Source organism: Lycorma delicatula, chromosome 3 (assembly GCF_047948215.1).
Source record: "Lycorma delicatula isolate Av1 chromosome 3, ASM4794821v1, whole genome shotgun sequence".
Classification (NCBI taxonomy): Eukaryota; Metazoa; Arthropoda; class Insecta; order Hemiptera; family Fulgoridae; genus Lycorma; species Lycorma delicatula.
This window is the reverse complement of record NC_134457.1, coordinates 170,249,677-170,277,667: the sequence shown is the minus strand read 5'-3', so window position 1 is coordinate 170,277,667 and position 27,991 is coordinate 170,249,677. Positions and strand designations below refer to the sequence as shown.

The following is a 27,991-nucleotide window of genomic DNA, read 5'->3' as shown; positions in this document are numbered from 1 at the left end:
ATATATTTTTGGGTGATCTTGTTCTTTCTCTCTTATTTATTCTTTTCAAATTACGTACTTGGTAAAAATTGTTCTACATTCATAGTTTTCACAAAGCGGTACACAACAAATTGCTGTTAAAAATTATTGTAAAATTATTCTTTTTTTTTAATGACACTTACTAAACAATAAGTATTCTACAATAAAATATTCCATTTATATTAAATGTATTTTTTACCTTAACATTATTTCATGTGTTAGAATTTAAATAATTAATTTGGACTTTAAACACATCAATTTTTTGTAATAGTTTTTATATTTATAATTTATGTTGTCTTGAGATGATTTATATATCTATTTTTACGTACCGATCAAAATAAAAATTTATCACATCTGAAAATCTAGTAGGCAATGAAACTTGGTGCGTAATCTAAAGTTGACTTTCCAAATTGGTCAGCTGACGTCCATTTCTTGTTTCTCCGGCTGGACTTCGAATTTTCATTTTTAGAAGCAATTTTGTTAAAGTTTATTTTGTAAATTACTTAGTCATCTTTTCGGTAAGTTTAATAGATGCAAATACTTTATATTTTTTATTTATGCTTGATGAACATTAATTGCGTGGTAGATATATATATATATTACTTAGATTATTCACAAAGCTTCATTTGTCAGTTTATCTTCATTCGTGGGTTAAGGAATGTTTAATTAAATATTTAGTGCTAGGGTATTTCATATTAAACAATAAATCGTAGTTTGTTATAAATTATTAATATTTTTGTTTAGAAAATATCTGTTTTCTTGTTGTGGGTGGAAATTTGTGTTTTGTAGAGATAGTGAAAGCGTGATATGGAAATAAACAAATATTTAAATAAATAAGAGAACTGTTATTGCCTGCGATATGTTTGTGCATTCTTAATACAATTTTATTTTAAATATTACTTTAATTTGAAGGTTATGGTTATGTGTTTGGCTAGAGTAGTGAACTCTTTATTTTGTGCGAGTTCTGCATATATTCGTAGATCTTTAAATTACATTTATTTTTATAATTAGGATGATTATTTTTATGCTACTTTAAAATTTTCAAGATGTGTAATTTAAAAACATAAAATAATTTTATATTATCATTTTTAAATTTTATTTTACTATTAAAATTATTTTCTTTAAAAGTAAAATATATTTTTATAATAATGGTTATTGGTAACAGTTTGTTATACTAATTTGTAATAGTTATTGATAAAAAAAATACGACAGTGTGATTTAAACTTTTATAAGAATAAGTTTAAAAAATTAACAATATATTTCCCAATGAAAAAAAATCCCTTTTGGTATGCTGGAAGGTAGAGGTAGATTTCACTGGTACTAAGTAGGGGATAAAAAAGATTTCCACCTTAAAGTTAAGAAAAACTTCAAATTTACTCAATACGACAATAGTTGCATGTGAAAAAATATATATACTAAAATGGTCCATCAGAACTTTGTTTTGTACCAGTAAATTAAAAATTCTGATGTTTCCGTTTATTTTTATTTATGATTGTATAACATTTGCTAAGAAGTAAACGTTATTTATTATTTTAATTAAAAAGCAAAAATCTGGATACAGATTTCTTTCTTTGCGTGCGTGCATGTGCACGTGCGTGTGAATTCTTTGATTACTGATGAACACATGTACACATGGAGTTTTATCAAGATGGAACATTAGATTTGATTAAATAATAGAAAGCTTCATCACCTTGTGTACCGTCTGTATATTGCTTTAGTTTTAAAGGTACAGTTATATTTAATTTATTGTAAATACATCATTTTTGCTATATTTTAAATATTATTTTTAAGTATGTTTAAATGATTACATGTAATTTTTACACATAATTTTTTAACATGTAATTTTCCGTATCTTATAAGTATATCAATGGCAGTCGCGGGACTGGCCAACAGAAGTGAAAATTTCAAATAATGAATGCCGATTAGTGGTTTATAATTATATTTGATTATATTACTATTTTTAAGTGCTAATTTTATTAAAACATATATTTAAATGATTGTATAATAAATTGAAAAATATTATCAACAAAATTTAAATTAATTTTATTTATTTATTATTGGTAACAATAACAAAATATTTACATGTTAATAATGATGTGTATTTATATATATATATATTGTAGTTAACAATGATACATTTTATTCTATTTCTGAAGTGTTTACATTATTTGTATTATCATCATGTTCTAAAAATGAAACAATTGGTTTGTGGTAACTGAAGTATGAAATAAACACTCTCGAATGAAATTTATCCAAATATCTTTAAATACTGTGTCTATTGTTGCCATATCCTGTAGTACTTATATTTTTCTCGTTTGGCATTGATATATATATATATAATACATAATAAATAATATTATGCTGTATATGTTTTTTGAATGTGTCACTTGCACACATTATAATATAATATGTAAACACAAAATACATTTTTGATGTACTCGCTTTTTTATCCAGTATTCTTCACAAATATTATATGTTACACTTCCTCTGAATTTAAACAATTATTTTTTTTTTTTATTATTATGTGTATGTATTGAAATATTTTATATTAACAAACACTTTGGCATATAATAAACAAACAAACATTTCAATGTATATATGTATACAAGTACAACCAAGAAGCAACATGGTATGGCTAACTATAATTCACAGTCTATCTTTACCGTATAGTAATCTATATGTATGGGCAGTATATTGAAAGAGAGAAAGACAGCGATAGAGAGGGAGAATTATTGTGAATCACCTGCAGCTTTTTCTCCCACCTCCCACCTTTGCTACTACATATTATACTATACAGTTATATATGCGTATATATATATATATATATATATATATATATATATATTGCTCTATGCATTTTTCTCTTTCTTATATATATATATGCTTAGCAACTTGCGTTACGTTACAGATTTTGATTATGATTCAGCAATTTTTTTTCCATGTTTCCATGTAATTCTTATGTACAAAAAATTCTGACAATGCGCCTAAAAAAGTTTTCACTTCAAAAATGTTCATATGTTTAGCATATGACAGCCCCATCTTCTCACAATTCCAGCAACATTTTGGTCATCCCTTGCTGTAAGGGTTGTCATATAAAAATTGTTTCAGACATGGTTTAGGTAATGTTTAGAGGACTAATGACCACTTTACACTGATTTGATACTGTGCCTATTAAGGGAGGTATTATTTTATCTGTCTTCGAAATCCCATTTTTTTCACTCTCTGGGTTGGTGATATTAAAAAACTTTACATAGATAAGTTTTAGGCCCTTCTCCAAAGAGTAGAAGAGTAGTAGGAACTTTAAACAAATTTGATATTTTACTGAATATGAAAGTTATAGCAATATTTTGTTTTTTGAAAAAGCTCCTCAATTTCCACCCCCGTGGTCTGAGTTTGCCCATTAATGAACTCGATTGAGATTTTGGGTTGTTATATTTTATGTATAGAATTGAAAGTGATTGATGTAAAATTACAGCAGTTATCATGTCTACAAGAAAGTGAAATATATATATAAATATATTTATAAACTTTTGAACTGATGGTGGTTTTAGAGTCTGGGGGATGTGAAACATGAAGATATGTTTCACATCCCCCATCTGGAAAATTAATTTTCCAGAAGTCAAATCTTGGTACCCATTACAATAAGTAGCTTTCTTATGAAATCTACCTAAAAATTATATAAAATGTATTAAGAGCCTTGTCCGAGTGTTGTAGATAGCTATGATGAACATCATTATAGAATTGTACTCATTTAAATTGTTAGGAAATCCATTCATTATGATTGCACGATTAGATTTGTGTTATTTTTTGCATGTTTAATTTTTTATTTTGTTGAAATTTTATCTCTGGCACTTGAGCATCACATTGATGAAGACTGGGACAAATATTGTAAAGCTACGAATTAATATGCTCTTCTCTATATTAAGCTTTCTTGATTTTAAAACCACACACAAATAAATTCATATGACTTAAAATTATTCATCAACAAACGTAGATATCCACCGGTGTACAAATTAAACTTCTGCAATCACACTAAATAGCTTTTGGCTATATAGCCTGAGTAAGCTACATCACTGTTTTTTTGGAGGTAGCAGATTTCATCTTTTAGTAATATAATATTGTTATCACTTGTTAAAGCTTCAAAGCCTAGTGTCCAGTTTAATGCTCTTAATTAACCTTTTAAATATTTGATTGTGCAAAGGCATTTTTCACTTAATGACTTGACACAAATTAATTACTATACAGGTGCCATCATTAAATTTTCTAATTTTCGCTTCAAAGTATTATTAATGAACATGTATGTGTACTGTTTTTTAATACTGCTACTGTCTGTTAATGAAAATAATAAAATTATTTTTGTTTTAATAATATTAACCTTTGTCGCATTGTACTTTTTCATATAACAACAAAAGTGTGTTCAAATCCTTGTTTACATGTTAGTGTTCAAATTACAGAGTTTTAAAATGGCTATTCTTAGAGGTAATTGTGTTATTGAAGAGGAAAATATATAATTTATTATAAATCTTAGTTTGAATATTGAAAATAAAGATGAGGTGATAATGAAAGCTTTTTAAGTATGGATGAGATGCAAGTGGTTATTTTGGAATTAGAAACTAAAGCAGATAATGTTTGCTGCATTCTAGAACTAGAGAAATTAATGCTGTAAAAAGTTAACTTAGTGAAATTATTCAATATAAATGGCCAAACAAACAAAATTTCCAACCTAAATTCCAAAATTTCAGAATAACTGACTAAAATCCAAATATAGTTGTCACAAAATTCTCCTGAAATTGAATTATGTTTTGATATATCGCCAATTCTGTTTATAATAAGCCAGACAAGTATTTACTTAAAAATCTTGTTGATAATAATCATATTTCTTCATAAAATGTAATAAAAATTGAAGAACATTACTCTACGTGTTATTTATATGTTTTTGCACTTAGCTGTTTGATGGCACAGCAAAAAAAATTGGATCAAATACTATTGGTCAACCAACCTAATGGAGTGATAGAAACTTCATTTTGTGAGTACAGTTGTTAATAAATACAATAGATTTATGTTAATACCTTGAACATTTTAAATGTTTGTTGTAGTTGACCATGACCACTGTCAAATATTCAGGTATATATTTACTTTATTTGAAGGCATATGTATTGAGGAACTTTTTTTCCTTAATATCCTTTGATATAAAGGAAAGCTTCCGTCGAACCTTATTGATCAAACAATATATCCTATTAAATGACATTTTGATAACAGCATATTTTGTCCTTATTGCCCTTATAGACTTACAAAAAGGCATTTGATAATAACATAGACTGGAATAAAATTTTCAGCATTTTAAGAAGTTTAAGGTTCAAGTATAGACGTATAAGAACAATTGGTAACATTTACAGGAACCAAACTACAACAGTAATAATCGAAGAGCATAAGAAAGAAGCAGTAATAAAAAAGGGAGTCCGGCAAGGATATGTCCCTTATCCACATTACTTTTTAATCTTTACAAAGAACTAGTTGTTAATGATGTTAAAGAAAAATTTAGATCCAGAGTAACTGCAAGGTAAAAAGATAAAGATGACACGATTTGCTGATGATGTAGTAATTCTAGCTAAGAGTAAGAAAGATTTAGAAGAAGCAATTAATGGCATGGATGAAGTCCTTCGCAAGATCTACCAGATGAACATAAACAAGAACAAAACGAAAGTAATGAAATGTAATAGAATTTAAAAAACTGAATTTAAAAATAGGATGAGAAAAGACTATGGAGGTAGAAGAATTTTATTGTTTGGGAAGTAGAATTACTAAAGATGAATGAAGTAGAAGCAATATAAATTGCCAAATAGCACAGGTGAAACGAGATTTCAGGCAGAAATATAGTTTGCTTACATTAGGAATTAATTTAAGCATCAGGAAAGCATTTTTGAAAGTATATGTTTGAAGCATAGCTTTATATGGAAATGAAACTTGGACAATTGGAGTACCTGAAAAAAAGATTAGAAGCTTTTGAAATGTAGTGCTACAGGAGAATGTTAAAAATCTGGTGGGTGGATAAAGTGAGAAATGAAAAGGTATTGCGGCAAATTGATGAAGAAAGAAGCATTAGGAGAAATATAGCTAAAAGAAGAGATAGATAGACCTGGAATAGTCCCTTTGATATTGGAGGGACAGATAGATTGTGCTGGTAGGCAACATTTGGAATATGTAAAACAAATTGTTAGGGATGTAGGATGTACAGGGTATACCAAAATGAAACAACTGGCACTAAATAGGGAATCTTGAAGAGCTGCATCAAACCAGTCAAATGACTGAAGACAAAAAAAAAATTGTCCTTAGTTGTACTGATTATAAATATCATCATCAAATCAAATATCAATTAGTTGTAATTAAATATCTTGTTCTGTTGTGTCAAGTTTATTGGAACATATTGAATAAGTTGTATAATTTATTTTGGAACAGTTCGTTAAGCCGACATTTTTACCCCAGTTTTTTTGTATGAAAATGAAACTGGTGCTTGTACTGTTCAGCCACACAGAATTGGAATGGCAAGACATTTTCCTAGTAGAATGGATAGAGATGGTAAGATCATACAACACCTCATTAAGCAAAAATTGTTTGTTAAAATGCCAGTTCATTTGTCTCTATGCTAGAATTCAAATAACTTGTTGAAACAAATAGTGTGTAGCCAGTTTAAAAACTCAGTACTTATGAATGGCAACACTCTTAACAAGAGAATTTTTTTCTTGCTCAATGCAATAGAGCATTGAAGCAAGAAATGCTCCTAGAATCAATCTCATAAACATCAGCTAAAGGATTAAGAAGTTGATGCTAGTGCTGTGTTGTAAACACACAAAAAGAAAGGACATTAAATTTATATGTCTTGAGTGTGATGTTTGCTTATAATAAGTTTTCACTCATGTTTCAAAAAGTTTCATACAATCCAATAGTTGTTTTTAAAAAAATTGTTATGTATTATAAAATAGACTAAAAAGTATAGATAGTGTCTTGTGGACAGTTTCATGTAAAATAGTTTTTTTTTTTTTATTATACTTCAATTTTGCTTGGAAGTTGCAGTTATTTCTTGCAAAGCAGTTGTTAGGATAGATTTTCAATATTTTCACTCGTATTGTAATTTTTATGCAAATATAAGAAACTATTCATTGTTGAACTGAACTTACTAATGATTTTATGAAAAGGTTTTCACTCAACTCCCCCTACATAAAAAGTGTTACTTATTGATCTTCAGGTTTCAGAGTTCATAAATTATTTGGTGATACGATAGTGTTAAACATGTTTTGACTACATGAGTTAGTATAAAGTACTTTTATATGTTCATCATATAGACCGCTTCCAGTTTTACTTGTGTAGAAAACAGTGGAATTTGAGGAGAATAGTATTTATATTAGCCCAGGAGTATTGTTCTTTATTTGTTCTTTTTCAGCTTTTTCAGCTTTATTTGTTCTTTGTGATTTGAATGCTACATTGATTCAAACTATTCATAATTTATTAACAATAACAAATATAACAATATTTCCTGAATTTAAAAAATATTATGTTACTTAGATGTATTCTTTTTTGTATTATTTTTTTGTTAAAGATAAAAGCATTCATTTTAAGTTTAAATATTTTTATCTTAAAAGTGCAGCAATGGTCTATGCTGTTGCGTCCTGAATTATTTTAAGCTATACTTGCACATTATACATGTAAAAACTTTCAGGGGTTTGAAGCACAGTCATCAAGAGGGAGCTTAGTTTTTTCTTTTTCCTTTTTATATTACATAATATTTCATGTATTACATATTCATATTTTATTTTGACATTTTCCTGAAAAGTGTACGTATTATCAACAATATATAATGTATAGTTTACAATTACCGTCACAGTTCATTGAAATTATATAGCCAATAATTCTAAAAAATGTTATCAAATATATTGTTAACATGTCCTTTATTCTTTCGCAGTATAATGCCAAAGAAGTTTACTGGGGAAAACAGCAAAGCTGCTGTTACTAGAGCAAGAAGAGCTGCAGCAAAAGAAGAAGAAAATTTAAAAAAACAAAAACAAATAGAAGATGAATACTGGAAAGATGATGATAAAAATATGGCAAAAAAACAGCAAAGAAAGGTTAATTTTTCATATTTCTGTGATATTTATTTCTCATATTTTTCTTTTATTTTCTATTAGACTTGATAATTTTGCTCATAAATGTATGTAGCATTATTAAATAATGCTAATATGTATCAAAAGATTTTATTATAAAATTATTAAAATTTGTATCGCTTAGTAATAATGCTAAAAACCATTAATAATAACCTTTAAATCTATGAGGCATATCTGGAAAGTAAGTACTGTTTTATAAAAAAGTGCACAGCATTAAACATAGTAGTTTTATTATTACATTAGCATACCTTTAACTACTTTTCTACATAATCCTCTGCCATTATTAAGGCACTTTTCATATTGTACAGTTTCTCATTCCTTAAAAGAACTGTGCTGTCTATGGAGATAAGCTCTGCTAAACAGCATTTTCATATTGGTATTGTTGTAGTGCTTACCAGCAAGGAATCACTTGTGATGGAGAAACGAATGGTAGTCATTTTTCACCAAGTCAGGACTATAAGGTAGGTGTTTCAATTGCTCTCAGCCAAATTTTTTCAATTAGATTGAGGACTACGTGTAGACAAGCATTGCCATGAAACAAAAAACCTCGCAACTGAGCATGCCTTTCCTCTTGTTTTATATTAGATGGCACAGTTTTTTGAGACTTATCACAGTAAAGTGGAGCATATTGTGAGAAAACTGTTGTGAAAGTATCACAATATTCTTACCTCTTTGTAAGATTTCAATCAACGAAACTCTTTTCTTATCCCAGAAGACAGTGTACATGATTTTCAATGTTGAAATGATGATTTTGAGCTTCCGTGTTTTCACAGATGTTGTGTGTCATAATTCCATAAACTGCTGTATGAATCCTGGAATATTGTGAGAGACCAAATTCTTGACACCAGTCACTAAAGAAAAGACTCACTTGTGAACCTCAGTCATCAGCATTTTTGGCACCCAATGAGATAAAAGTTTGCGATAGCCTTGGTTTTGTGTTATAATTTTATGCAATACCGTTTGTGAAACTTCAGGGAACTCTGTACATAATGAGAAATTGTAAACTGTTGATTTTCTTTCATTTTTCACACATCATGTAACAAAGTCGTTATTCACAATGTAAGGCACCCACTCCTTTGCGCTTCATGCACATTACTGTGCCTGTTTTCTAATTTACTGCACATTAATGCACCCACTTTCTAATCATTCCGTTATTCATAGTTTTTTCACCCAAAATTTCTCAAATTTGTTGAATTGTTATTCATTGACAGATAAGATAGTTTTGGACAAATTAGCTTGTTTGACATTTCTTACATTAAAAAATTGGATAACTGCCCTAATTTCACAATTGGTGGGATTCTTAATTGACTTAAACATTTTAAATGATGTTTAATCAGCTTTAAGCAAATGTTGCTGCAATTTAATGATGTCAGTTGAAAGCTAATAAATGAGAGAATGTGTTGCGCAGTTCTACTTTCCAGATACGCCTGAAGAATTGTGACCAGAGGACTTAGGGTGCTCACAAAAAATGATTTTGAAAAATGCTTTCAGCATTGGAAACATTGCTGGAAAAAGTGTGTTACATCAGAAGAGATCAATTCATTGAACTAAATAAGTTAAATATTTTTGTTTAGTATATGAATGTTACATACATAGTTGATTTACTGGAATGTCTCGTACATATGCTGTTGTTATGGTTTTTAGTTCGTCAATCATGCATGGTTTGTTGCAGTATACTGCTTGTTTTGTTGCCCCCCCCCAAGTAGAAAATAATCTGGGGCTGTCAGATTGGGCGATCATGCAGGCTCCAAACCCCTCAAAATGATTTGTTCACTAAAGACAGTTTATAAAGAAGTTATTGACCTGTTAGCTGTGGTTTCATCTTGTTAGAACCAACTATGATTGATTTCCACTTCTGTTAATAAACTAATGAAGCTTGTTAAAACAGCACAATAACAATCACTATTAACTGTATTTTTAACAAAAATTGGAACCACAGTGCACATTACTTGATGACCCAGATTCCAATTTTCGCTTTGTGTAATTCATTGGCATTAGTTGTCAACCACAGTTATTTATTTTGTGAATATACCTTTCCAGATAAAACCACACTTTAAACTATCCAGAAAATTTGCCTTATCCTAGGCAATGACAAGATAGACTGCAATGACTGTACAAGACTTACACTTCATGTACATTCTTACATATCATCCTCATTCATCCTCTGAAGTAATACCTTGTGGTGGTTCTGGATGATAAACAGAAAAAAATAGAGAAGCAATGACAAGAAAGGGTTATATCAGGTGCTGTTATTCCTATGGAGTATAAATATGTTTCACAAAATGTAATATTTACCTAATTATAGTATTTGTGTTGTAGTTTTATTCTTAAATAAACATTTTTTTTTATTTTAATGATCATAATTTAAAACTTCGAACTTTAAATTTTGTTATCCGTGAAAGGGCTCTTTACACCCCTCATGGATTTTGTTAAATTTTATTTATGTTTATTTAAATTTTATACATTTGTTTTTTGTATTTTTAAATAAATTTATTTTATTGTTAAGATTCTGATTGTAATATTATAGTTGTAAGCATTTAGTGATATTAGTTTTAAGTTTTTAGTGATATCTTATCTGTTTAGCTTTAAGTTTTAGGTGTTTTCTTATTTTTTAATACTTTAATTTTAATCTAGCTTTAGTTTTTTTTTTCTCCCATGTGTTATGTTAGCTGTAAGTTTTTAGTGGTATTAGTTTTTTAATACATTTTAGTGATATTTTATACATATTATTACTTTAAAATTTTAGTTATTTTTTGGTTCTTTTTATATTTTAACTTTAATCTAGCTTTAGTTTTTTAATTTTTTTCCTGTTATAATATGTTTGTTCTGGGCATTAGTAACGTGAAAGTTTTTCATCCTCCAAAAAAAAAAATGCAAGTTGTTATCTTGCTGCTGTGCTAACTTATGTATTGGCTTTGATGGACTTTTGGCTATAACTTCAGAAATATCAAGGAGCTTGATTGCACTTATGTATAAGAAGTCATCTGTTCAGATAGTTCTTAAAGTATAAAATTTAAGGAATTTCACTTTGTGTTTATTATGCTTGTCAATTGTGAAATTCTTTTCTTACGTTGAATATTAATGGTATGCTGCAATGTTGTATGAATTTCTTTTAGCATGGCTACAGTATTTTTTTTTTTTTTTTAATATAAATAATTTTCTTGCATTAAAAGACTGCATCCAATATTTGCATTTCCACTGGTGCATTATAGAACACCTCCATGTTGTATAGCTTTGCCTTGTCTAGCACTATTTGTCAGTCACTGATAGAAATGCTTATGAATTTATATTCAAATGGTACAGTATTACACTAGTCACTCAGATCCGTATGAATTTAATACTTCTAACATCAGAATTTTAACTGTAGAATTACTCAGTATGACAAAAAATTAAATGAGGATAGATTAAAAAATTACACCTGCCGCACAGAAGGGTAATTGAGAGGAGAATAGAATACCTCACTATAAGTATTCATAAGAACATATGTAACTGGAACCGCAGCCAACATGTTGATAAAACGTTCTATAGATATCAACACTATACATTTTATTTTTAATCTTGTTCTATTGTGTCATAATCCACTGAAGATATATCATTTTCATAACGTAAAATGTCTAGTAGATGTTATCCCATCATAGAAAGTAACAAAAACTTACTATGAAGTTTTACTGAGAAACATTTTAAAGTATATATATCCTGCATTAGGTAGGATTTTTGTTCTGTCATTCTGAAATTTTGGGAATTGTTTACTTTAGTTAGGTTTAAAATAAATGTTTACTTTTGCAGATTTTAGCAATTATAGTAAAAGTTTGATCAAGCAACCAAAAGGCCCCTGTTGGAAAAAGTAGGGAAAGGGTAAGATTGTTATGTCATACTAATCTTCCTGCTTGTCATCAGATGATAGTGGGTAAACCTCTTACATACTGGTGTTTTACTGAGTTACCAAATTGGAGTTTCTTTAATTAAATTTACTATTTGTCAGCCATTTATGATCTAAATAATTTTTAAAGATTTTTATTTCATTTATAATCTTTTATATATTTATTATTCAACTCTCAAATGTCTTAAGTTTTTAACAAAACTTGATATTTTTAATGTAATAGCATTTTAATTTTTACTGAATATCTTTCTATAAGAATTACATATCTCTTCTCTCTATTATATAAACAGGAAATGTTTGTATATTAGCAAAAATCTCAAGAACCGCTTTACTAATTGTTGACAAATTTTTACAGTAGCTTCAATATGTAGTCTGGAGTGTCATCAAATAAATCAAGATGAAAAATTATTTATCATGATGTGTAAATAATAAATATCCATCTTCCTGCTACACTTCTCATTCTGGCCATACATTAAATAATTGGTTAACGTATATATGATATAAAACATATATATATGATATATAAACCGTTCATATTTTTATGATGACATAAATTAATTCGCTTAATAATTTTATCACAACATAACCAAATGTGTAGTAGTGGAGATTTGCTGGTTGAAGTACAAACTTTAATGAATTGAACTAAATGAACTGTGAGCATGGTTTAACTGAATGATTCAAAGCAGTCAAATCAATATTATTACAAAAATAGTAGAATTAGATTTACGTTAAATAAATTAAAAATTTCTGTTTTTTAATAATAATAATGGGCTTCCCATGGGGACTGCATATAAGGCTAGAGTGGAGAGATGATGTGAGCACCTCATCTGAGGCTAGATCACCATCACCATCAACTGGTAACAAACAGGGTGACCCTGGGACAGCGTTTTGGGATCTGTAATGGGGTGCTATATTTCCATCTGATTTTCAAAATTCAAACGGGGTATTTGCTAATATAGTTATATACCTGTATAGATTTTATACCATATCATTTTGAATGCATTGTAGACCTGCTGTTTTGCCTCTTAATTAATTAATTGCGTTTGTTTACAGAATACAGTAACTGATAAGGATGATATAGATAAAATTTGTCATTTAATGGAACTGCTGTAAAATGTTTTCCTCAGGTTCTTTTAACTATGAAAATCACTGAAAAATAAACATTTATTTCTCAGTAGTTTACTGTTGGAGGTTTCATTGCATATGTTTGCGTAAAAATTTATGTACATATATAGAGATTATGGTTTTTATTTTGACCATTTCAAATAACATATATATTCAGTTTTATTAATATAATATGCACTTGTTGATCTACCAACCATAAATGCATCTAGCAATAGATTCAAACAGTTTAGATGAAAATTTGGTTTATATCCCATAATTTAATTTTGCCAGATGAATCTCATTTTCATTTTATCTGGTTAGAAGAATAAGCAAAATTGTTATTTTGAGCTGTGGACAATAGCTCACTGTATTTGGCTGGTAAATCAAGAGGTTTTATGCCAACCAAGGTTGTAATGTTAACTGCTATCATGACTTATATTGAATGCTAATTAATTGTCTGTATTCAACATCGGTTTTGTCCCCAGTTTAATATCAGAACAAATGGTAATGTTCTTTGCTTTTGTAATATTGGGGTGGTACTACAGTTTTGAAAAAGAAACTGGTATCATGAATAATGCTTACATTGTTCAAGAAAGAAGTAATCTGTGTATTGAAAGTCTGAAAGTTTCACAGCAAGATGACATGTGAGGTCAGGCTGTTAAATATGTTGAATGTTGCATATATTGGAAATTATTCAGCAATTCCTTCCTTATCATTTACATACCATTCAGCAATAGATTGAAACATGTAAATGAAAATTTGAGCATTATTCCATAATTTGGTAGGTGAATCTCGTTTTCATTTGTCTGATTACAAGAATAAGCAGAATAATTTTTTTTTGTGTGATGTCAAAAAATATGTTATGATGAAATTATTCTTTCATGACGAAGTTCACAGGCATTAAAATGCAGTTTAAAAATAGTGTGATTGAACTGCTATAAAATATAAGTTTCATCAATTTTTTAATTGAAATTAATTGAGGACTGTTACTATTCCCTCATTATATCTAGTATGCCTTTATTTTTATTAAATTAATTTTGTAAACATTTCTTTTATATTTTTTGTCTCCTGTGTAAAAAATTAGTTTCAATTACTTATTTATTTTATGTATTTTTGATGTCCACTATTAAAGTTTATAGTTACGTTTATTATTAATATATATATAATTTTTTTTTAATCAGGAAGAACAAGAAAGAAAACGTCAGGATCAGTTAGCAAAGAAAGCTATGGCAAAAGCACTTATAGAAGAAGAGATGAACTCTATAAAACCATCCAGTAAACAACCAGCTGCAAAGACAACAAGGGCCCAAATTATTGTCAGTATTTTGATAAGAGTTTATAAGTAATATTTTTTAATATTTATTAATAATTGTTAATCATTTTATCATTAGAAGAGCTTATATTCTTTATTTAATTCTGTTTTTTTAACATTGTGAGTATTCTCTGACAGTGAAAGACAGTTCTCTTTATAGTTTACAAATTTACCACTCTTCCATAGCTTAATAGGATGTAGGAGTCACATTTATTCTCTTTACAATCTCGTGCATGGTGTTTTTAATCATCTTGCATTTTTGGTTGGTAAATCAGCTGGTGTCATGTCTACTACTTTCATTGTTGTATCCAGTTTAATATCAGAAAAAATGGTTCTAGATAGTGCAACAGTTTTGAAAAAAAAAGTTGTATCATGAATAATGTTTACATTGGAAGAAAGAAGTAATTTGTGTATTGAAAGTCTGAAAGTTGCATGGCTTAGTAAAATGATATGTGAGGTCAGACTGTTTGTTGTATGTTGAATTTTGTATATGTTGGAAATTGTCTAACAATACCTTCCTAATGATTTACATACACAACTAGCATTTAACAATAGATTCAAACAATTTAGATTAAAAATTTGGGCATTATCCTGTAATTTAAATATGTCAGATGAATCTCATTTTCATTTATCTGATTACAGGAATAAGAGAAATTCTTATTTTTTTGTTATTAATCAACCTTACCAGACTTCATAAACATTACTAAAGTGAAAAAGTAGTTTGTTGTGGTGTTTTCATTATTTAGAATCCTAGATGTAGTTATGCCGCCCACCATTTTAAATCACATACTAACTTTAGGGAATGGAACAGTCTGTAATATTCAGATATTTATTCTTTAATATCTGAAGTTTTAGTTTGGTTTTAATATATATATATATTCTTTATTATTCATCATTGAAATTTAATATTAAATCAATTAATACTATTTATATTTAATTAATACCAACATATTTTTTTAAACTAACTCAATTAGAATCACATTTTAAAAATATTGTGTGTTTTTATCAATAGCTTTCATTATGTCAAATTAAATGTATTTTGTACAGATAGAATATTAATTGCTCACAAAAAAAAATATCACCTGTATCAGTGAAAAGTTAAGATCTTGAATTTAAAAAGTTTGTTATAACAAACAAAATACAATTCTTTTTTCTGAGTATTGCAAAAGAAATAGAAGTATAAAACTGCTGTAAAAACATTTGCAGAGGATCTTTTTTCCTTTTTATTTTAAGATAATATTATTTAATTATAGTGTAGATCAGTTGCTGATAGATTTTTCTATCAGTTTATGATTTTTTAACAATTTTTTAGAAACTGAAACTGGGTTTTTTCCTTAACATGCATATTTTTTTAGTTTTTCTGATTAAATTTATAAAATTAAAATTATTCTATTTATTTTTATTGCACAAACATTCCTATTAAACTTCGTAGTCATATTCATTTAAAATAGTGAAAAAGTTCATTTTAACACGACCCCCCAGAAACATTTTGTTTTTAAGTTGTGAATAGTCTGATATTTCCATTCTTTTTTTGGCTTCAAAGGTAAATGATATATTACTATATTTACACAATTGCAATTTATGATTTTAAATTTAATTTTGCATTAAACATTTTTTAAATTAGTCCCAATTGCCATGCATAAAATACTTTTTACAGAATTCCTGTGAAAAATTATAGCCAATAACAAAAAAAAAATAATCTTTTTGTATTTCTCTGAACAAAATTATATACACAAGCCCTTGGATAATCCAAACTAATAAAAATCCATGGCTGTTCAGGTTTTGAAAAATTTGAATTATTGAAGGTTCAACTTAAAGGTACAGATAGGATATCAAGGTGAGTTTTGAAAGTCAAAATAAGTGCTGAAGCTCTTCCTTTTACTTTACTTTAACACTTTTATTACTGTATTGATATTTACATTCTAAAAATGAATTTTATCATTGTTTCTTTAAAAAGTCGTGATTTTTGTCTGTTTTATTGAAGTTAGTGATTTTTCTAGTGCGTCTTTTCATATTTGAGCCAATACAATTAGTTTTTGTGGTAGAATGTTCTCTGTTCCCACTGAATACAAGTGTTAAAACATTTTACTGCTTCTTCATGCTTTACGCTCTTCGCTTGTACTTCATTTTCAATATCTTTTATTATTGTTAATTGTCTCTGGATGTTTGATTTATGGTGTAATGATTTTACTGATAAATATTTACTATGTAGAATTTGAGATTGTTTTCTTGTATTGTAGAAATATTTATAAAATATTGATTTCTTTTTAATGCTTTTATTTATGAATTTGTCTGTATTTTTTTCTTATTATTTTGGTTAATATGGTTAAGAACATAATAATATAAATGTGTAAAAAGTGTTAAAGTTCATGTAATGTATTTTTATATATTTATATGTGTATTTCAACTATCACACAGTAACTACATTTTTCATTTTTTAAATGTTAGGAATACTTGCTGTTAGGCATAGTATTCTAGAAATAAATCTGTAGCAAGTTTTAAGTTCTGTGATTGTCTTTACTCTTCAATTTTTATTTTTTTTGCTGCAACTCATTGTTTATATTTAGTTTTAAGCAGTATTATTGTTGTTATTATTTTTATTTTTTGAGTTTTGGCTTTCTAGGTGTTAAATAATGATTTCTAATACTTCACATTATGAAAATTCAGAGCGCTATCAGTTGGATACAGAAACATAGATAGATGAAAATAATCAAAGAAATTATATATATTGGTCAAGTGTACTATTTCTCGTCAAAAATGTTTATTAAGAAAAAAATTGGATAGCAATGAGTTATCTTTTGAACTAGAGAACATTGTCTTTTTTAAATGTATATTACCAAACATTGGTTTGTGATCCCAAACATGTTTTTCAGCAACTTTCTAATTGTTTACAAATGTTCTTTAAAGATAATACTGTATTTTTAATGGTAATAGATTTATCACAATCAAATATTTGTCTTTACTTTATGAATTTAAAGTATATGCTTGCTTTTCCAAAGTTTGGTCCTACCTGTATGAGTTCATATATCCATAAAAAAGTATAATCTAGTAGTATACGAGGTCAGTTCAAAAAATAACTGAATTTTTTTAATTACGCGCCAGTAGAGGTATTTAGTGATATGTGGTTGGCAGCATTGTGTTCTGCATAACCTACTTTGTAACTACATGTTCTTGGATTGTAGATATCGCGTTTAGTTTTCGTGGTATTGTTATTTGAGTGCAGTGTTTTTTAAGTGTTTATAGCAATTTTTATAATGTGCATTTTTCAGAGCAACGATATAACATAATTTTTTGCGTGAAACTGGGGAAAACTTTCACAGAAACTTTCCAAGTTTTGAAACAAGCTTATGGAGATGATGCTCTGGCTCATACGCAATGCTGTGAATGCATGCTGTGGGTCATACGCAATCTGCTGCATGCAATTCGCCTATTGACTGTCAAAGAACTTGCAGAAGGGGTTAGCATCTCAATTGGATCATGCCATGACATTTTGACTGAAAAACTGAACATGCATTGAGTTACAGCAAAGTTTGTTCCTCCATTTGATGACCGAACAGCAGAAAGAACATAGAGTGGACAATTGCCGGCAACTCCTTGAACAAGCAGATGACAACGAAATATTAATTCAAAGGATTATAACAGGAAACAAAAGCTGGGTTTACGGCTACGATATTGAGACAAAATATTCATCAAAAAATCGCTACTAACACTTAAACTTGTTGTACTCAAACAACAATAACAAAAATTAAACGAAATATCAAAAATCGAAGAACATGTAGTTACAGAGGAGGTTATGCAAAACACAATACTGCCAATCGCATAAGTAAAAAAGTTTGGTTATTTTTTGAACAGACCTTGGGTGCGTGTTTGCAAGCTAAAGTTACAGATCACTATCTAATTATTTTAAGTTTTTAAATAAATTATAAAATTAAAGAAGTAGAATTCCTAACTAAAAAAAAAAAATAGATAATAGAGGTCTCAATTATAAAACTGGTAGGATGTCATACTTTTAGATGCTAATTTGAGCTTTTAAACCTTTTAAAAGTATTTAAAATTAGATAAAAAGTTGTTGTATATCCTGTGTAGTTGTAATAAAATTAAAAAGATGTTTAGGAATATTTATTTTTAAGAATCTTAAATCCGAGTACTAAATTGATCACATTACAAAGAGCAATAGGTTGTAAATATATTACTTTGCTTGAATGGAAAAACTCTGTCTCACTATTATACTAAGTATTTTTCATTGTTTCAGTCAATTCAGTATGAGATAGGCTAAGAAAAATTTTTCTTTCATCCTTAGTTCCTTAATTTAAAAAAAATCAGTAGGTTACAAAATAAAAAATTAACTTGAGCATTCTTATACACAAATCCTGAAAAGATAGGTACTAAAGATCATAAAAGAAGTTCTGATAAAGTGTTTGCTCACTGGTAAACGTTTTAAGTAAAAAAAATAGTTGGCCACTAAGATTTCAATTACATAAATTGGTATTTAGTTTAATTAAAATGTGGAGTCAGAAAGATTGGTTAAATATGTTCATATATAATCCTCTTCAGATAACAAGTCAAGGTAATCGGCATAAATCAAAATAAAATGCATATTAGCAGTTAACAGATAAAGAAAAGCTTTACCAGTGCTGCATTGCACAGTATATTGTTAGTAATAAAAATTGATAGTAATTTCACTTGACTATCCATTTAAATTGTGGCCCAATAAAACTTTCTATTAATCACTGATATTTCAAAAATAGTTTATCCAGTTCTATTAAATGAAATAACAAATTATCTTTTTTATTTATTTATTTTTTTAATTTGATTTGTCGTAACCATGAGCTAAATTTTACACTGTTAGTTACATCAAAATATTACTGCATTAAACAATACTGAAAAATTTAATACTCTTATCTGTTTAAGCTTTATTGTTCATCCAACATTGGAATTGTTTGAATAAATTTATTTTAACTGTACTCAAATTTTAATTAAAAAGAAAATATTTCACAATTTCATTCAATTCAATAAATAATAAGCATTTTTTTTCATATTGGTCTAGCAGTTCTGTTATTTTTAGAGAATATCAGTATGTGCATACATTCATACAGACATTCTTAATTGAAAAGGTTATATAAACTGTAATTTCAGTTAATTGTAAATCTGTTGAAATTTTATTCAGTTCTACTTTTAATTGTCAGATCATTTATTCAGAACATATAGTTACAATATAAATTAGTATTTTAAAAATTCTTTGATAGTTTTATTATAAAATATCAATTTTCTGGTATTTATATTACTTTTTATTATGAATTATTCTATTAAAAGTAATGAAACCATGTATGTAATTTTTCTTGTCGCATCTTGTATCTTTTGTTTAAATTGAATTTATTTCATTTATGTATTTATATGTATAGGCTGAAACAGAGAAGAGGAATGAAGGTACAAAAACAAAACCACAGATTGAAACTCATCTGGATAAACCACTTGTTGAGAATATTAACAGACTTAGAATTGAAGGTGAAGAAGCTCGCACTGTTGATGAAGCAATTACTATACTTAAGTATGTTCTTAGCTTTTATTTATTCTTGTGATATACATAGCTGGTTTTATATCAGTCTTCATTTGTTTTTTTGTTTTGAATGATAATATATATATATATATATATATTTTAATATATATAATTACAGTATAATACAATTTTCCATCAACAGTACCAAATTCAATAATGCCTCGTACCGTATGTTTACTGTTTTTCTATTTTAAAACTGTTTTCGAGGGTTTCCTTCATCAGTTAATAAAAACTTTTTAAAATCGCACCTTAAACTCAAAAACATTATAATTGTCTCATTAAATCAAAAACAACATTTTAAATTTAATTTTGTGTGATTTTAAAAAGTTTTTATTAACTGACAATGAGGGAAACCCTTGAAAGCGCTCATAAAATGGAAAAACTAAGAAGCATAAGGTTAGAGACGTTATTGAATTTTTACTTTTGGTGGAAAACTGTGTTACACTTTTGTATTTGACATAATTAGTACAGAGTATACAATAATATATAGTACTTTGCGTAATTGATTCAGAGTACAATTATGTACCATAATGGTACATAATCTGTAATATGGGCACATACATTAACAAAAAAGAATTGATTTTGCTAAGTTAATAACTATTAGATTTTTATTACTTAGATTTTGCTAAGTTATATATATATATATATATATTAATCCAATCAACCCAAGTACAGAATTAATAAAATAAAATTGGATGACACACCTACCTTATTCCATCCAAGCAAGAGCGCTTCGCGAGTATCTCACATCATCAGTTGCTCTGTATAATTTTTCAAATCATTTGTTGCAAATTACAAATTAAAATTAAAAACGCTATACTAAACACGATATTTAAAATTGTTAAAATATCCCTTTTCAAATTAAAACAAACAGAAATAAGACTTTTTTTTAAAATTGAGAAATTTTAAATTAAAATAAAAAATTGCATATATATATATATATATATATATATATATATATATGTATATATATATATAATATGACGTCATTAATAAAATAAAATTAAAATCAATAATAAAAATAAACTAGAAATCCATGTAGACAAGCTAGCCAAAGTTATGTGACTACAGAGTTGAAATATTATGAATTATCAATGTCTAAAGAAGTGCTGCTATCTATAACAACTTTTATGATTGTGTTATCCTCATACTCTGTACGTAGGTTGATCAAATTAAATTTACGTTTATATTTATATATGTAAAATCTGTCTAAAATGTCAAAACCCCTGTAATTTAATCTGCTATTTTTATCAATTTCAAAAGTAAATTTCAATTCGTTATGGTAAGAGTTTAACTTGTTCAAATTATTAAATGTTCATTATATATAACGGGAATATAGACCACAAAAATATCATCATACCTAGTCCAAAGTAAAATAAATAATGCTATAAACAATTATACTTTCAACATTTTTTTTACTTATAGCATTATTTATGTTCATGATTACAGTATTACTTATGTTATGTTTGAACTGGTATGTTGATGATATTTTTTGTGGTCTAAAATCCTAATATATATAATGAACATTAATAATTTTGAACAAGTTAAATTCTTACCATATTGAATTGAAATTGGATGACACCATCGATCAACTGTCCACGTTGCTGATTTTGAATGGCGTACCGTAACTTCAGTAGAGTTTTGCGGTAAGTTTTGCATTTATAGTCATTCCATGTGGCATGAAATCAATCAACAGTATGCCAAACTGATCCCAAAAGACTGTGGCCATCAGTTTGCATCCAAATGGCTGTGGCTTGACCTTTATTGGTCTGGTAGGTGATTTGAGGATGACGCCATTCACTTGACTACCGTTTTCTACCTGGCATGTAATACAAGATCCATGTTGCATCGCCAATAACAACTGAATTAAGGAACTCATCACCTTTATCCGTGTAGCACATAGAAAATTCCAAAGCAGATCCCATTTAGATTTTTTTGACGCTCCATTAAGGCGAACAGCACCTGACATGCACAAACCTTTCTGAAGCTTAAATGGTCATGAACAATGCAACCAATAACAGCTCTTGAAACATCAGGAAAAAGAAGGCCCAGGTTGAAAATTGAGCAACAATCTTTTCTGATTTCATCATCCAAGTGTTTCAACTAGTCCTCAGTGATTATAGAAAGCCTCCTTGAACATCCTTCATCAGGCACATTAATTCTGTTATTTCTAAACCTTTCACACCATTTTCAGACGTTTCTTTCATTCATTACATTATCACTGTACACAGCAACCAACCACCTATGAACTTAAGCCGGCTTAATGTTTTGCTGGTTTAAAAAAGTATGACTACCTATTTCACAGTCAGCAGCAACATTAATTTTCCTTTTTGTTTTATAATGTAATGACTTACACGTAATCAAGGATACTACAATGCGACAACCTTTTTATAGTTTTGCTTTCTGGGCGATGATAATGTAAAAAGGTTCTTAACCCCAAAAAAAAATGTTTATAGGATAGAGGAATAAGGTAGCATTTTGTAAAAAGAAAGACTGCCCAAAGAGAACTTCTTTTCAACCAGATAATCAAAACGACTTCCACACACCCTCCTTAAACTTAGAGTTTTTCCATCTTCATATCAAGTTAGGGTTTATGAAACATTTTGTAAAGGTCATGGATAAAAAATAAAGGTTTCAGACATTTAGAGAACTTTTCCAGAATTAAGTGAAGTCAAATTTAAACAGAGTATATTTATCGAGCCTGGTGTTAGGAAAGAAATTCATGACCCTTCGTTTAAAGGAAAACGTAAAACAAAAGGAATTGGCAGCATGAAGATCGTTTGTGAAGGTGGTAAAAAGATTTTTAGACAATAAAAAAGAAGAGAACTACAAAATCTTAACATAAGAGCTGCTTAAGCTTTACCAAGCTTAGGGATGTCAGATATTGCTAAAAATATACTTTTAGTGACATTACACAATATGCTAGAAAGCAATTTCTTTCTGGAAATCCTTGGTATAGTTAGTGATGACTAGAAGAGAGTCTAATATTTTCAATGCATCTGTGAATAAATTTCCATATTCATTTTGATGAGCAAGCCAAAACTTATCTGCTTACAATGTTTTCAGTAAATGAATTCAGTACCCATCTGTTCAAAAATCATTTTTTTCTTCTGAAAAGTACTAAATATAATAGTGTCTTCTTCATCCAAATTTATTTCATTGTAATCGGAAGTGAGTCAAAACATCAAAATTTTTGCTTTGAAGGCGAATAATCCAGACATCAAGCTTCTTTATGAAAACATGAACTTTTGTCTGTCATTATATTTTTTTGTGTCAAGAATATGTCTATGAAGGAAGCTGTGCATCCATTCTGCCCTTGGTATAAGACAATCTTTTAATTTTTACAGATATCTACTCTTCTTTTCTATTGTTTTGCACAATCACTACATACTGCAATATATTTTGATCAATCTATGTTGTAGTTTTTAGTCATAATTATAATCATCAAAAAGACTTATCCTGTTGCATGACCAGATATGATTTGCAAAACATAGAACTTAGAAATGTTTGCCACATCTATGGATTCTTAAAATTGTGAATTCATGTTGAATTATCTGATCGCTAACATCAGTGGCCATATCAATTGGTACTATATCATTGAAACCATAATTTTTTCAATATTTTTTACTTCTTCCACGCCTATTAAATCACTGACCATATCAATTGCAGCAGGCAATATGAATTTTTCTGCGATTGTATGGGGTTAGGACATCTTAGTTACTCTTAATGCTATAAGATGCTTCAAGTGTACTTTTTATCAGTATGACTTGATTTACAAATAAAAGTTATTGTCAAACTTTTATGTAATTTTCTTTTGAAAAATTCAAGCGATTTGCTTTTATGATCCGTATGTTTAGTTATCAAATGTCTAATTAATTTTGATAGCTTCATGCTTTTATTGAAAAGGACTTGAAAGTAAACAACATACTATGGCTTTCCACACTTTTTTTCACACATTTATCCATTTTGTATAAGAATCTTATTGAAAAAAAAGTGAACAGTTATACAGTTTGACTGCACGCCAAAAAACTGAGACTTCAGAATAAATTACAAGGAGCATACACACATTAAATTGGAACCTGTAAATTGCTCATGTTTGTACACTTCATACATGAATGTTTGTACCCATTGCTATTAATGTAGCTAACTATTTTAACTACGTTTCATTGGGTTGGGTTTGGGGGATTGAAAAATATTCATTATATATTTGTTTTTACTTTTTGGGTGTTGTGGAACTAAAGAGGTTCAGAATCGCTGATGTAGACTAACATATGCTTATGTAGTTGATTATATTATTTCATAATAAATAAATAAATATTCTAAGGAAAATGAGTGTTCTATTTATTTACTAATTTTATAACGTGTACTGTATTACTCGTAACAACAGTGTGTGTTCTTGCAACAACAAAAAATTGTACTGCTTGTTGCAAAAGTTTTTTTTTATATCTAATTTTATATACACATATTATTATCTAAAAGTTAATATTTAGTTGTTTACAAACAAATAGAGGATTCTTCTTCAGTATATTTATAAATATTTTGGTGGGAATTTTAAAGTGAAATTGAATTTTTCTTTTCATTCAAGTTCAGATAACAACTTTAAACAGTTTTAATTTTTTTTTACTTTTTTCTTGTTTTGATAGACCCATGTCACACCTGTTATGAAAATAATTTGACATTTGGTTTATAAAAACTGGCCTTGTATAGGTAAAGCATATTATGAGATATAATCATTTGTGCCTTGTGCCAGATCATCTGATTTATTTGATAGAAATCTAATGAGAGCTTTTGGAAGAAAACTGGTTCTCAGAAAAATAAATGTATAGGTGATCTGATGAACAAATTGTAAAGATTCTTTAAAAGAATTTTTTTCACTTAACTGCTAAAAATTTTTAATAAAAAAGAGGCATATTCCATTAAAGTTTATAAATTATAATTTAAACCTTTTTATTATTGTGTGTACCTCTTATATATATAAGGTGTACCCCTATATATATATATATATATATATATATATATATATATATATATACCAGCGGACCAGAGACATTGTCCTATTCAAACGTAAATCCAAAAATTAAAAAGTTTTTCAAATAAACTATAAATTGTTTGGACTGTTTTGATGAAAAAATATATAAAAAAAAATTATTTTTAAAATACCTGATGCCACCACGCGTACAGTTATCACAACTCGACCTATGTGCTCTTTCAGCGTTCTATCGAGAGCTTCAAGTGAGCAAATGCTTGTGAGCCATAGTGCATTCATCCCAGATAATAATTTTGCATTTACTCAAAACTTCAGCCATGCCAGAATGCTTCTTTATGTTACACATTGTGTCTGGATTTGTGTGAATGTTCAATGGCAACTTGAGTGCTGAATGCGCAGACCGCCCACCATCAAGCAAGGTCGCTGCAATGCCTGATGAAGCAATTGCTAATGCAAAAACGTTTCCAAAGTTGCCACTACTTCTTGCTCCTCAATCTGCTCGATGTGGTTTTATTGGCAGCACGTGTTAATTTGTTGCTCCTCGTTGCCCATGAAATATAATTGCAAAAATTTTGGTTCGGCATCAGGCATTGAGAACATAGAACCAGTTTGATGATATACGTGGCCCTGAATCTTAAATGTTGATTCAAAATTACGCCTCATTCTGAACGATTTTTGTCATTTGGAAGCAAGAATTGAATTTACGAATTTTACGCAAAAATAATTTCAATTGAGATGTGGCTTTAGCAGTAGTGTTTTCAATGGTTCTGGCGGTAAATTCAATGGTGTAAGTGAAACTTTTCCTGATGCGCAGCAAACACCGGCCGATTCACCTTTGTATTTAAATACATGACTGTTGGCATTCTTTGTCCATATTGCAGATTACAATTAGTGCATGTGATGAATAGTCTATTTCTGGTTCATATTCGAATGCAAGGCGGTGAAGTGATGCACATATCAATGTGTGACGTTCTTGCTCGCACTGTCGACCATGTGCTCTGTGTGTGTCCATGACTTGTTGACATGCCTTTCTTTGTCTCAATGCATTAGCTCGAAGACGTTCATTGTGATGCTCTCAACTTTCATTTGCACGTGTGTTTGCAACCTGGTCTCTTAAATCTACATTGTCTGTCAATTGATCTTCTGTCATTCTATTTACCTGACGGTTATGGACTATTTGTGTATGCCGTGTACATCATAAAATTAATAATTAGTGTAATTAATAAATTTTCATCCACATTACTGCTAATTTTCATTTAAGATCATTTTTTTTTAATTTAATAATTTTGAAATTTCATAACCATGTGATAGCTTAATCAATTAAAAAAATTAAAGCACTGCAAAAAAAAGCAACGTAGTTAAAATTTTAGTTGAAATTTTTATCATTATTTTCATTCTTTATTTTAACATCTACTTTACCAAATTTTAGATAATTGTAAATTAAAAAAAAATTTTGAAATTTTATAATCAGCTACAGCAATTGTAATTTCAATTTGTTAAATATACTTTAAACTATAATTATTATAAGTAACTTATATTTTTATTTTATAAATGTTATAATTTATTTTACAAACTTACATTTTTATTTTCAATAGCCGTTCAGTACTTCGTAAGTTGCATAGAATCAAATGAGAACTGACAATGTAAATTTGTAGGTTAAGTTGATTGTTATTGAATGCACGTGTACACATCATTAAAATTCATGAAAAATCATGTAAAATACTCACTTCAACACTGTATCTTACAAATTTGGAAAATGTATATTTTTTAACTACACTTTAAAACGTTATTTCAATAAATAATAATATAATATTCTAAATGCGATCTCAGCGCTGCCTACTAGAGCCAATTGTGAACCTTAACCATCCAAAGATCAACAATAACACATAAATAAATAAATTAATTTAAAAAATATTTTTTATCGGATCAGATTGTGAATCTAAAACATTCTCGAATCAACTTAATCACACACACAAAATTTCATCTAAATCAGTCCAGCCGTTTAGGAGTTTAGTCGCATATACTCGGACAGAAGAAATATAAAAATATTTTTTTTTTTTTTTCGTAAATGTTTAAAGATTTTATGATATGTAACATTCATATATATTTGTTTGAATTATAAACATCCTTAAGTTATTGCCATTTGAGATATGTAGTTTTAAATGAAATATAATTTTTTGTACATTGACTTGTTCTATTGAAACAATTTAGTTTATGTATGTTTTTATTATAGTTCAAAAGAAGCTGATGTTGATATGCATCCTGAAAAGCGACTTAAAGCAGCATTTGCCACTTTTGAAGAAACTAATATGCCACGAATTAAACAAGAAAATCCTACTCTACGTTTATCACAACTAAAACAAGTATTAAAGAAAGAATGGATGAAATCACCAGAAAACCCTTTAAATCAGAGATATTGATGTTTATATGTACACAACATTATAAAAATATTTTATTATATAATGATATGAATGATGATGAGCGTATGTATAAATGAGAATATTGTTTCATACAGAGAATTATTTATTATTTTTTTATCTTGTAATTATAATATTAATGCTATTTTTTTTTATTTTATTATAGGCCTAAGAATTATGAGTGTTTATAGTAAAAAAAAGATATATTACTATTTAGTTGTATTTTTAATACTTTTATCTCCCAATAGTGTATTAATAAATTTTGTTGTCAATAGTAAAATATTAATTTAATTTTTTTATAACTTTTTTATTACATACTGATCACTATTCCCCAGGTACTACTGTTTCAAAAGTCAATTATATGTTATATTTAAAAACAAAAAATATATATTTAATGTTGCTGTTAAGTTTCTATGTGTAACATTTCAATGAACACTACTTTTTTCTTTAAGGAAAGATTTACTCAAGTTACTATTTTATGATATTAGTAATTATTTTTTGGTCTGATTTTAGTTTATGTAAATAATTAAAATAAATTGTTTTGTTTATTTTGGTTGATA

The 27,991-nt window shown here is 28.0% G+C and overlaps 1 protein-coding gene across 2 annotated transcripts; it reads left to right on the top strand.

Moving 5' to 3' along the window:
* The first annotated feature begins 396 nt into the window (after window positions 1-396).
* LOC142322199 (coiled-coil domain-containing protein 124-like) lies at window positions 397-27,991 on the top strand. Of its 2 annotated transcripts, XM_075360997.1 has the most exons (6): window positions 397-536; window positions 4,965-5,044; window positions 7,976-8,138; window positions 14,340-14,474; window positions 19,873-20,018; window positions 27,248-27,991. In XM_075360997.1, the coding sequence occupies exons 3-6, from the start codon at window positions 7,980-7,982 to the stop codon at window positions 27,432-27,434; spliced, it is 627 nt and encodes a 208-aa protein (XP_075217112.1). In that variant the 5' UTR covers window positions 397-536; window positions 4,965-5,044; window positions 7,976-7,979; the 3' UTR covers window positions 27,435-27,991. The 2 variants fall into 2 exon arrangements, with proteins under 2 accessions (XP_075217112.1, XP_075217110.1); XM_075360995.1 differs by lacking the exon at window positions 4,965-5,044.

Coding starts and splice junctions, on each gene's coding strand:
- LOC142322199 (XM_075360995.1), top strand. CDS start 7,980: ATGCCAAAGAAGTTTACTGGGGAAAACAGCAAAGCTGCTGTTACTAGA. Junction 14,475..19,872: donor CAACAAGGGCCCAAATTATT/GTCAGTATTTTG, acceptor TTATATGTATAG/GCTGAAACAGAGAAGAGGAA. Junction 20,019..27,247: donor GAAGCAATTACTATACTTAA/GTATGTTCTTAG, acceptor TTTTTATTATAG/TTCAAAAGAAGCTGATGTTG.